The sequence below is a fragment of the Pristis pectinata genome, chromosome 9 (genome assembly GCF_009764475.1).
Source record: "Pristis pectinata isolate sPriPec2 chromosome 9, sPriPec2.1.pri, whole genome shotgun sequence".
In the NCBI taxonomy this organism is placed as follows: domain Eukaryota; kingdom Metazoa; phylum Chordata; class Chondrichthyes; order Rhinopristiformes; family Pristidae; genus Pristis; species Pristis pectinata.
The window spans coordinates 14,058,573-14,071,471 of NC_067413.1; the positions used below are offsets into that span (position 1 = coordinate 14,058,573).

General features: G+C 41.0%; 1 protein-coding gene across 7 annotated transcripts in view; it reads right to left on the reverse strand.

The window, feature by feature from the left end:
• The window catches only part of LOC127574151 (receptor-type tyrosine-protein phosphatase mu-like), a 746,263-nt gene that overhangs the window by 33,955 nt on the left and 699,409 nt on the right, over positions 1-12,899 (reverse strand). For all 7 annotated transcript variants that reach the window (XM_052022906.1, XM_052022912.1, XM_052022911.1 and 4 more), the window contains one exon: positions 593-690. In XM_052022906.1, the coding sequence (XP_051878866.1) occupies positions 593-690 (98 nt within the window). The remainder of the gene's footprint in view (positions 1-592; positions 691-12,899) is intronic.

Below are 12,899 nucleotides of genomic sequence, written 5' to 3' on the forward strand. Positions count from 1 at the left end.
CTGAATCACATCAGCCTACCTGGTAGGTGGGTTTCCAAAGTAATCTGATGGTTTCATGGGCACCATTATTGAGACTAACTTAAAAAAAAGATTTATTGAATTATTTGAATTTAAATTCCCCAGCTACTAAGGTGGGATTTGGGTTCATGTCTTCAGTCCAGTGCTATTCAATAATTTAACTGCAATATTACCACACCCCTGCTTCTATCTCCTATCCAGTGACATCGACACTGTGGATATTGAGAGCTCATTCTTACATCCGTTGCACTCTGTGGTCAAATGCTCATGGTCAGAGCTCAGGCCTAGAACCAAGGCCTTGGTGCCTAACATCCCAGGAACCAACGGCCATCGGGTCATAGAACACTACGGCACAGAACCAGGCCCTTCAGCCCATCTAGTCCATGCCGGCCTGGCCTTCTGCCTAGTCCCATCTACCTGGACCAGAGCCCACCTTACCTCTCTCATCCATGCACCTATCCAAACTTCTCTTAAATGTTACAATCAGTGAAAGAAATCACTCTGCCCCATCCAGTGAAAATGAAGCCATAACAAGTCTCTCAAGAAGATTCATTTCACGTTCAGGCACACTCACCCTTCCAACTTCCACCAGGTTTGTCACCATGACAATGGTAGCAGAATTTTCTTGCCAAATCATCCTCCAGAAATCGTAGACTGTTTCTTGCATTGGTCCTGCACACAGATTAAAAGATCCCAAGCATCAGTACAAGATAAAAAATACATTCAGACAGAAACTTATTCTAAACTTTTATTCTATATTCTGAGTAACTAAAATAGCAACTAAGACAGCAATCTCACTGGCCACATTCCAGTCTCTGAAGTGATTGGATTTTCACTGTAAAAGATTCTAGAGGTAAAAGCTGACTTAATTTATGAATATTTGAAAATATGAATTAGAATCAGGAGTTGGCACATGGCTCCTGAAGCCTGTTCCGCCATTTAATAAAATCACAACAGATCTAATTATAACTTCAATTCCAGGCTCAAGGACAGCTTCTATCCCACTGTTATAAGACTATTGAACAGTTCCCTAGTACAATAAGATGGACTCTTGACCTCACAATCTACCTCGTTATGACCTTGCACCTTATCGTCTACCTGCACTGCACTTTCTCTGTAGCTGTGACACTTTATTCTGCATTCTGTATTGTTTTACCTTGTACTACCTCAATGCACTATGTAATGAATTGATCTGTATGAACGGTATGCAAGACAACTTTGTCACTCTACCTCGGTACAAGTGACAATAATAATAAACCAATTCCAATTCCACATTCCTGTCCACTCCCTGTAACCTTTCACCCTTATTTATCTACCTCTGATAAAGATCCTGCTCTCATCTCCCATTGTGAGAAAGGGTTTGAAGGACTCTCACTCATCTCTGTCTTGGATTTATAAATTGTGACCCTAATTCTAGACTCTCCCACAAGAGGAAACATCCTTTCCGCGTTCATCCTGTCAAGATCCCTCAGGGTCTTGTGTGCTTCATAACTCCCCTCTCATTCTTCTAAACTTCAGCGTGTACAACCATAACCTGCCCAACCTTTTCTCACAAGACAACCTGTATTTCCAGGGATTTGTTCAGTAAACCTTCTTGAAATTGTTTCCAACATCTTTCCTTAAACAAGACCAGTATAGATGTGGTTTCATCAGTGCCCTACATAACTGAAGCATAATCTCCCTACTTTTGTATTCAATTCCCCTAGTAATAAACAAAGATAAACATATAGAACAGTACAGCACAGGAACAGGCCCTTCGGCCCATGATGTCTGTACCGAGCACAATACCAACTTCAGACTGAACTTCTGCCTTCACATGATCCATATCCCTCCATTCCCTGCATGTTATTGTCTATCTGAAAGCCTTTTAAATGCCACTATTATGTTTGCTTCCACCACTACCCCTGGCAGCCTGTTCCAGGCACCTACCAATCTCTGTGTAAAAAAAAAACTTGCCCTGTACATCTCCTTTAAACTTTCCCCCTCTCACCTTAAATACGTGTCCTCTTTTATCTGATATTTCTACCCTGGGAAAAAGACTCTGCCTGTCTACCCTATCAATGCCTCTCATAATTCTGTAAACTTCTTTCAGATCTCCCCTCAGCTTCCAGCACTCCAGAAAAAACAACCCAAGTTTGTCCAAGCTCTCCTTACATGCAAGATAATATTTGGTTAACTTTCCTAATCATTCACTGTACTTACATACAAGCCTTCTACAAATCATTCATTAGGATACTCAAATCCCTCAGGAATCTCTCACCCCACTCACTTATTCCACCTATTTCCTTTTGTAGTCTCTTTATGCCCATGTTATGACTTATGTTCCTATCTCTAATTGCACCATCAGCAAATTAAGCAACTAGATCTTTGGTCCATACATCCAAATAAGCAATGTGATTAAGCAATTTAATTCTTAACATTGTGCATTTCAATGAAAAAAATTCAATTAAAGACATATTATAGCACCATATTTATGAGAATGATCCCCACATGTTGCACCAAATATTTAAAGATTAAGAAATGCAAATGGGTCAATAACCAGGAAGCACAGTCTATAGTTGGTCACAGGATTAGAGGGGAAATGAGGGAAGATTATTCACCCATAAGGTGTTCGAGGTCTGGAACTCACTGCCTGAGAGGCATTTAAATGGCGCTTGGATGAAAAATTGTGACCTGCAGTTGAAGGATCAAGTGGAAAGTGGAATTAGTTTTTCTCAACCAGAAACAATCATGACAGGATGAGTTGCCCCCTTGAGTGTTGTAAATTTTCTATGATCTTATGACTATGCTTGATCATTTTTCACCTTAATAGACAAAAACTTTCCCATCAAATCATTAAATAAATTTGAGACATAAAATATTCACATTGATAAAGAAATAATGATGTTGCTGTTCTATGCCCTTATTCTGAATTTGTCACTCCATTAGGGAGCTGAGTCCAAGCATGGATCTAAATGCCTGCCATTCATGTTGAGCTTTGACACTGGAGGTACTTTTGCCAACTGATATAGGTGTAAATTAAGGGACCATGTCATAGGAAATCACAAACGGAGCAAACCTAAGGGCACAATGTTATGGGATCATCATTTTAAGAGCTCCACCTGTTCGTCTCCATCAATATTTCCCTCACCATTAGATATATTTGAGTGGGAAAAGACTCACAGGGAGAATGGATCAATTGCATTGTTGCATTAATCACAGAATTATTCAACAGTAGGGTCTCTAGGACCTCTGTGGAAGTGTGGTCTCCTCAAAGAGCTTCTTCTTCTGGTTCTGAGACTTGCCTTGATCCAGAGCCTTCAATCTAAATTTCCACCTCCTCAATTCAAGCAGGTCTGTATCAACGTTCGATACCACCAAAAGGAACCTGAAAGTGCCATGTGATCCATAACAGAGCGCAATCCATGGAAACATTTGAATTCTGTTGAACTCCATAAAAGCAAAGTTCTGAAGCTCTTTCTCCTTCCACAATTTTCCACCATTTTGTGCTGGTTCAATGCCTCTCCAGAGCTCTCATTAGCAGCTTGTCTCTGCTGTTTGATCCCAAAACTGGTTACACTGAAGTAAACTTAATCTTTGGTGCCTTGCTTTCAATTGAAGCATACTACCTCTTGAAATATTAATGCTTTACTTTCTGCCCAGAATTGATGGAAATGAATGGTTTTGAAAGCATTTTTCCTTTAATGTTGCACTTAATAAGTATTACAAAAATAACATGTTAATCAGTTCCACCCAGGCTGTCTGTGAAATTACTTTCATACTGTTATCTTTAACAAGTTCTTTGATTTTTTTATACAAAAAAGAAACTGATTGATTCAGTTTCTTTGTCATGCTTTTTCTGCATTCCTTCATTAGTATTCATCCCCTCTGTTATTTTAACATAAGATAGACATTAAAGTAATCTCTGTCCCTTTGTTCTGTTCCCTGGCAGCCATTCCTGCTCTTTGTTGATGCTGCAAAGCTGCTTTCCTTGGAAGCAATTTGACAACATGTAGGGTCACTGGCGATCTAGACTGTTCCTGTTTATTTTGGCACTTGGACTTTCGAAGTGTTCCAGCATTGTGATACCTGAACAGGCACTCAAATGGGATGAAGTATCGTTCCCTTTGCGGATACAACGAAGATCGTAATATAAGGTTCCATAGTGCTAGTTGGCAGTGATGCCTGTTAGAAGGTTGTAAATTCAAGCCTCGGAATAGGACGTTTACATGAGATTGACTGCTGTTGACTGCAGAAGCAGCAGCATACCACACTGATGAAGGTACCACCACTCAGCTGGAAGAACAAAGGCACCTTCGAATGTTTTTCCACAGATTGTTAAATCCAATAGCACAGTTTAATAAACTGGTATAACAGATACTTCCCTTAATTATAGAGTCATAGAGTCAGATGGCACAGAAACAGGCCCTTCGGCCCAACAGGTCCATGACAACCAAGATGCCCATCTAAAGTAGTCCTATTTGCCCATGCTTGACCCAAATCCCTCTAAACCATTCATATCAGTGTACCTGTCCAAATGTCTTTTGAAAGGTAATATTGTGCCCGCCTCAACCACTTCCTCTGGCAAGTTCGTTTCATACACGCACTGACCTCTGCATGAAGAAGTTGCCCCTCTGCATGAAGAAGTCGCCCTTCATGTCTTTCACCTGTCACAAACCTATGCCCTCTAGTTCTTGATTCCCCAACCCTGGGAAAAAGACTGAGTGCATTCACCCTATCTCTGCACCTCATGATTTTATACACCTCTATAAGCTCAGCCAAAATACAGAAAATAAGAGCTTGGAGGTTATGCTAGAAATGTATGCACAATGGTTTGACCACATTGCAGGATAGACGCGATTGCACGAAAGAGAGTGCAGAAGACATTTAGGAGGATATTGTCAGGACTGATAAGTTTTAGTAAAAGCAAAGATTAAATGGACCAGTGGAAAACAAATAAAATTGCAGGTACTGGAATCTGAAACAAAAATAGAAAATGCTGGAAAATCTCTGCTAATCAAGCAGTATCTGTGGAAAGAGAAACCAGTCAATGTTTCACATGAGGCACCTGTTTTAGATGGCTCAATGTTGTTTTCTTTGGAAGAGAGATGGCTGAATGGAGACTTAATTGAAGTGTGTTAACTTCTGAGGGGCTTCGATTAAATAAGAAGGACTTATTGGCTGAGAAGCCAAAAACCAGGAGGCACGGAATGGAAGCTATCGGTAGAAGGATTAGAGGAGACAAGGAAAATAAATTCTCCTTGGAAAGCAACTTAACTTGCATTAAACATCTCTGAAAGGATGGTCGAGGCAGAAACCCTCATCACACTTAAAGACCATTGATCCACAGGGTTGACAGAAGTTCTGTCAGAAAATGGGATGAGGCTGGGAAGCCCTCTTTTGATTGGCAAGGACATGATGGGACAAACTGTCTTCTCGTGCAGCATAAACTTTCTGAGGATCCATCTGCCCCCCCAGGTGGCTATCAAGAATGTCACTATATGTAAATAACTCCTTTAACCAACAACATTAGAAACAGTTTAATTGTCCTTGAGACCTTGCTGTGCCCACATTTCCCTACATCAGTGAAGTGATCGTATATCAGTAAAGGAATCATGAAGCCATTTTTTCAAAGGATGTACAGTCTGTCTACAAGAGGCTTTTGGTACGCTGGCCTTCATCAGTCAGGGCATTGAGTATAAAAGCTGGGTGGTCATGGTGCAGTTGTACAGGACGCTGGTGAGATTGCACTTGGAATATTGTGTTCCGTTTTGGTCATCCTGCTATAGGAAAGATGTTATTAAACTGGAAAGAATGTGGAAAAGATTTACAAGGAGGTTGCCAGGACTTGAGGGACAGAGTTATAGGGAAAGGTTGGACAGGCTAGGACTTTATTCCTTGGAGTGTAGGAGACTGAGAAATGATTTTATAGAAGTGTACAAAATCATAAGGGGGCATGGATTGGGTGAATGTACTCAGTATTTTCCCCAGGGCTGTGGAATTAAGAACTAGAGGGCATACTGTAGGTTTAAGGTGAGAGGGGAAAGATTTAATAGGAACTTGAGAGGCACATTTTTTACACAAAGGGTGGTATGTGGAATGAGCTGTCAGAGGAAGTTGTTGATGCAGGTACATTAACAACTTTTAAAAAACAGGTGCATGGATAGGCAAGGTTGAAAAGGTTAGGGGCCAAACACTGGCAATTGGGACTAGCTTGGATGGGGCATCCTGGTCAGCATGGACCAGTTGGGCCGAAGGGTCTGTTTCCTTGCTGTATGACTCAATGTACACACTAAGTGGAGAATATGAAGGATGGATCACTGGGGCTTTTGTCACATTTATAACTTCAGCATGGTCTATTGCTAAAACAGGAGAGACAGAGGTACACATCTATCTATTCATTTACATTTTGCAAAGATGGATTAATTCTGCATTCACCCACACCAAATGTGAAAAAGGTCAATTGATACAAGAAATACCATTGGGCTGGAGCTCACCCTGTATCACAGAAAACTAGACATGGCAATTACAGTGAGTGGAATGTCAGGAGACTTGAATCTCATGAAGTATAATATCTGATGTTTAGGACACCACTTGTATTCCAAGCTCAGCAGGCGAACATTCACCATTCACCTTTAATTATTTTAAGCCCTGCAAGCATTTTGGAGTTGAAAAATAAATTGTCACTGTATCATTTACATTCACTTTCCATCTCCAGATCTGTGACTCCAATAGTTGACTTTACATATGCAAATTGGCTACATTTATATTATGAAGTGCTGGTAGTTTTTTACCCTAATTAAGAACTATTTTGTTTAAATTGCTTTCAGGAAACAAATTATGCCACAGCACATTACTTGTTAAATGTCATGCATGCCTGATTTCATACATTTCCCGGGGATACATAACAACAATCTACAGTAAATTACACTAATGACTACCATATGTGCTCCTGCTCAATGAGAAAGCAACACTTGCATTTATATAGTGCCTTTAACAAACTCACGATGTCACAAAGTTCTTTACAATTAAGCAAAAGGTTTTGAAGTGTAGTTACTATTGTAATGTAGGAAATGCCTCAGCATTAAGTGAAAGGAGGTACTGGCCAGATTATCTGTTTTAATGTTAATTGAATTAAATATTGGTCAGGATTTTGCATTCACCTGAGAAAGCAGATAATGCTTTGATTTAACAGCATCACAGATAGAGCAGCAGTCCTTCAGCACTGCACCATAGTGTTAATAAGGATAAGTGAGTGACTGCTGAGCTGTACCATGATATATTTTAATGATAGTTAAACTGCTTTGACAATGTACCCCATCAGGTAGTTGCTGTCTATGGCACTGGTGGTCAATATGATCTTGTGAAGGGCCAGTCAGATTTAATATGTTAAAGATACTATATAAATGCAAGCACTTATAGCGACGGCATCAAAGTGGCATATTATGCCCCCTAAAGGGGCTTGGGTCCAAGCTACCATCAACCACTGTTTTGAGTTGTTATTCACAATGGACATCCATCTGTTTCCATGTTGGTGCCAAATAGCTACAATTGTGACTTTCAAGCAGTTACTTTGTGACTTCCAATTAACTTCTGATGCTTATCTAATGGCCATGGTGCAGCAGAGGCTTTGTATTCCCGACCTCGCGTCGTCTTTAGTGGTTACCCCGTCCCCGATATTGATAAAAGGTCCAGAACATATTTGCCATGTCTAACCTTTGAATTTTCAGCAGTGAGAAAAGTTTGGTATGTTGTGGCCTAACTTTAAGAATAATTTAAGAAATAGAGATTTACAAGCAACATTGATGTTTTTAAATGTACAAATGAAAATATGCATCACAGTAACTTCTGGAACATGTCTGGTGTCCAACAAGAATTATTTAAAGAAGGAAAATCTAGTGAGAGTTCTTCCTGCTCTAATTACTCACTTTTTTATTAACAGGTTTCTTGGCATAAAAAGAAATTTTTGAGTTACTATTATATTTTACTATTAATAAAGGACAGCACTTATAAAAAAATTCTGTCCCTAGACTTTCACTGAGATTTTATGAGCATGGCTGAACAGAAGCAGACTTGCAACTTAATCAGCTCCATACTGAACTACATCTGGAAACTAGCCTGGTGTTTGATGGGTGTTTAATAACCTACAGGCAAAAATGTTCCTGGCAGAGGTGAGCTGCCTGTGGTCCCCACGCACCAACCTGCTAAGCCCACATTAATGTTGTGTGGATCCCGCAGCATGCTCTTTATAAATCTCATTATGTGCTGGGACCAGAACAAGCCCTGCTACAGGGACACTTAAAAAAAGGTTTGTCATCTGGTAAAACCACGCCCCATGCTTGGCCAGCTGTCAAAATTTCCAAATCTTAAATATTTCTGAATGCCTCTGAAATTTAGAAACATTCAGAAACTATTCAAAACCAATCAATTGCTTGTTTGAATTATTAATATTTAAAAACATCATTTAAAAAGCTTAAAACACTAGAGAACACTTGAAACAATGTATAAATTAATTACAACTTGCCTTTCTCCCTTGCACCCATCCTTCTCCATTTAAGTGGATTCGCCGTTCCTGCACTGCAATAAACTGGTTCAGTTACAGCGCAAGTGCTGGGAATTGCAGGAAATTGTCACCCCATCACTGGACTCGGGGGGGGGGGGGGGGGGGGGGCGCGGGGAGTCCCTCGGCAGTCTGTAACCAGCCAAGCCCCAGCGAACCCCTATCAGGAAGTCTGGGATTCTCGTGTTCATGCATGCTTGCGCAGAAGTTACAAGTTTCGTGACAACGAAGTTGGGAAATGCCAGAAATATCTTGTAGAACTCAGTATCTTGTCAGGAACATCATCCCACTGTAAGTGCCAGTGCAGAGCCCAGCAGATCCAACAGACCAACTGACTGTTTCTGCAGTCAATTTGATTATCAGTGAGCTGCTGTGCTGAGTGACCTGCTTCTTCACCTTCGGTAACTGGGTCTAAAGTCTTGCGAGGATATTGGTCACTGGTTGTAGCAATGTTAACTCTAGTGAAACAGAATATGCTGATGTGAGTACAACCAGTAGCTCTCATGCATACAACCCTTGTGTTCAGATAGAGACACAAGAGACAGCAGATGCAGGAATCTGGAGCAACAAACAATCTGCTGGAGGAGATCCATCCTGATGCAGGGTTTCGACCCAGAATATCGACAATTCCTTTCCCCCCACAGATGCTGCTCGACCCGTTGAGTTCCTCTAGCAGCTTGTTTGTTACTAGTGTTCAAAGATAGATTTACCCCAGGTGAAACCAGAGGCAAGTTAACAGACTTATAGATTCATAGAGAGGTATAACACACAAATAGGCCCTTTGGCCACTGAGTCTGCAATGACCACCAACCACCCACATACACTGATCCTATATTCATCCCATGTCTTATTTTGCCCGCATTCTTGAAGATAAGATATCTTTATTAGTCACATGTACATCGAAACACACAGTGAAATGCATCTTTTGCTTACAGTGTTCTGGGGGCAGCCCGCACAAGTGTTGCCACCCTTCCGGCACCAACATTGCATGCCTACAGCTTCTTAACCCGTACGTCTTTGGAATGTGGGAGGAAACCGGAGCACCCAGAGGAAACCCATGCAGACACGGGGGGAACGTACAAACTCCTTACAGACGGTGGCCGGAATCGAACCCGGGTCGCTGGTGCTGTAATAGCGTTACGCTAACCGCTACACTACCATGCCTGCCCTCGCCTCCATCCAGATTCTATCATTCACCTACACACTGGGACAATTTATAGTTGCCAATTAACTTACCAACTGCATCTTAGCAACGACTGATTTTATCCAATTTTCAATCATTAGTTTAATAAACTGATACTGAGATTAAAGAATGATGAGTCTGTGCTTATAAAGGAAAGCACAACACATTACGCTTTATATTACAATTGTGTCTGGAATACCAAACTACAATGGTGTATGAGCACACAATACTAAGAAGGGCACGAAAACAGATTGGGTGTGGGGAGGCAAAATATACGTCCCTAGTTTGTAGCAATTGGCAGAACAGTTTGAGAAAGTGGTTAAAGAAAAACATGGAACGTTGGTCTTTAGGCATCGAGAACAAGAGCAAGAACGTCAAGATGAACCTTTATAACACACTGGCTTGGCCACAGCTAGGGTATTGTGTCCGTTTCTGAGCACTTCACTTGGGAAAAACGTAAATGCTTTGGAAAGGACGCGGAAGACATTTACAAGGATGATTCCAGGGATGAAGGGCTTTAAAAATGTGGATGGACTAGAGAAGCTGGGATTGTTTTCCTTGGAACAGAAGAGCTGAAAAGGGGTAACAAACAAGATGCTGCAGGAACTCAACGGGTGAGGCAGCATCTGTGGAGGGAAATGGACAGCTCTGAAAAAGGGATCTGATAGAGGTATTCAAAATCATAAAGAATTATAGATGGAGAGAAATATATTCCCATTTGTGTAAGGGTCAAGGTCCAGCAGGCATAGATGAAGCTGATAACAAAATAAAACTGATATGAAGAAAATTGTTATGGAACAGCGAGTGATTCGGGTTTGGAAGGCACTGCCAAGGGTAGCAGTGGGGGCAGATTCAATTAGCATTCAAAAGAGAGCTAGATAAGTATTTGAAAGGAAAGAATTTGCAAGGATGTGGGGCTAGGGTGGTTAGAGTGGGACGTTAGATTGCTTCTACATTGAGCCATTGGTGAAGCATTTTAACATGTTCAGTTCTAATTGATTTGCTTCTGCATAGCTTTCCATTTTATTCAATGTTCCCAACAATGCGGACCAGTATGACGAAAGTCTCTGGTGCTAAACTGGTACTGTCATGGGACACCTAATGGTGAATCTATGTCACAGAGTAAAATGAAAGACCAGAGCTGGCTTATATAATGCAGTGATTTGACATGTAAGACACAAGGCACTGGAATTAGACTCCGCCTACGTTATTTGTTTCTCTAGTTTTCAATATCAATCCCCAAGTTGTTGCAAAATTCCCACTCCTGCTGCCTGCAGAGAAAATTTGATAGAAATCTTATCGGTTAACATGACTAATGAATGTGTAAATAATGTCTCTATTAAAAAGTGGATGGAGAGCTTTCAAATATTGTTAGCCACCATGACTACAAGAAGCAATCTACTCATAAAATAATCCAATTAAGGGTGATTTTGGTTGCTCTGAAGTTTATGCTGTTGTTGCCAGATTACGCTGACATTGCAAACCAGATATGCACCAATGTGATTGACTCTTAACTGCCCCCTCTATTTAGGGGCAATTGGGGATGCACAATACGTGCTGGTATGTCCACATCCCATGAACAAGTAAATAAATGAAAAAGACAGCATCAGAGCAAAACAAAGACAGACTAATAAACATGCTTGGGAGAACTGGGCTACAGAGTACTTTGTTGTAGCTTTCACCTCTGGGTCCTGTGTTGCAATCCAGCCCAGACTAATGGGTGTATCATCAAAAACGCTGTCACCTTTGTGTATTAACAGCTGGTGATTCAATCCATGTGTCAACTTGTCAGCTTTTTATAACAATAACAGTGAGGGTAGAACTTGTCAGTCTGTCAGGAGGTTGGAACTGAAGACCGTTTGAAGCAACCCTTTCTACCATGATTCGTTGTGCACAAATTTCAGGCAGCAAAATTTTAAAATGAGTTGATGATTTCTGAGATTAGAGTTACAGATGTGCTTACTCAATGCTTGTCTACAAAGAAGTCTACATGACAAGTGAGCTGTTAAAATGCAGCTTTTAAAAGCTTTTAACTCCCTTCAAAGGAGTTTTCACAGGCATGTTCAATTGAAGATTTATTTTCATTCAAGGCTAGTTGCAGCCATTTTTTTAAAACAGAGCAGACTTCTAGGCTAAGAATGTGTCTTCTATTTGGGTATTCCTAACAATTCACCTCTAGAATTGATGGCACAGAAACAAAATATACATCAGGGTTAAACAGTTCGTGATATACTGTGCTGATGCTGCAAAAAATCTAATTTTCATACCATTTGTACCCTGTGTATGTATGCCAATGACAATAAACCTGAACTTTTACTTGATTTAAAAGTTACTGAGGTTCCTTTCATGGTTTATTCCCCACTTTACACTCCAGCTAATTTCTTGGTATGTCTCTCTCTACCTACTTTTTCTCACCCTTTGGCATGTGCACTTCTTCATTCCTGGTCGCCAGCCACTGAACTTGTGCCGCAGTGCTGGGAGAAGAGCAAACAACTGTGACTGAAGTAATTAAATGCTACACATCAAAGGCAGACACTCTGTTTGATTAAAGCGACAACTTCATCATCCTCTGAACATCACGATGCCCAGGCTGACGTCCAGGTCTGCTGGCATTATTTCCACCAGGTAGCGGGAGTCATCCATTCGCTCTCCGGACCTGCTCCACAACTCACGATCATGGCTCATCACCCACTTCCGTACCCTGTTCCTTCTTTCTCCCCTTATCCCTGCACCCCTTGAGCACTAAGAAATATATTCCCTCTCTCCTAAATGGATAGGAAACAGTTGGAGGGATATGGGCCAAATGCTGGCAAATGGGACTAGCTTAGATGGGCATCTTGGTCGGTGAGGACGAGATGGGCCAAAGGGCCTGTTTCCGTGCTGCATTACTCAATGACTCTAAATATATTTAATGCCTCCAATGCTGTTTGTGATGGGAGATTCCACAGGTTTACACCCTCTCAGTGAAGAAATTTCTCTTCTTTTCAGCTCTAAATGGCATACCCAAGAACTTGAGAAACAAATAAAGCAGGAAGAGCCGAACTCCAGTGCCTTGTGTCTTTACACAGCAAATAACTGCATGAAGTAAGCCTGCTCCAGTCTCTCGTTTGACACCTTGATGTGGATTCACATCCTAAGGCTGTGACCTCTGGTTCTGGA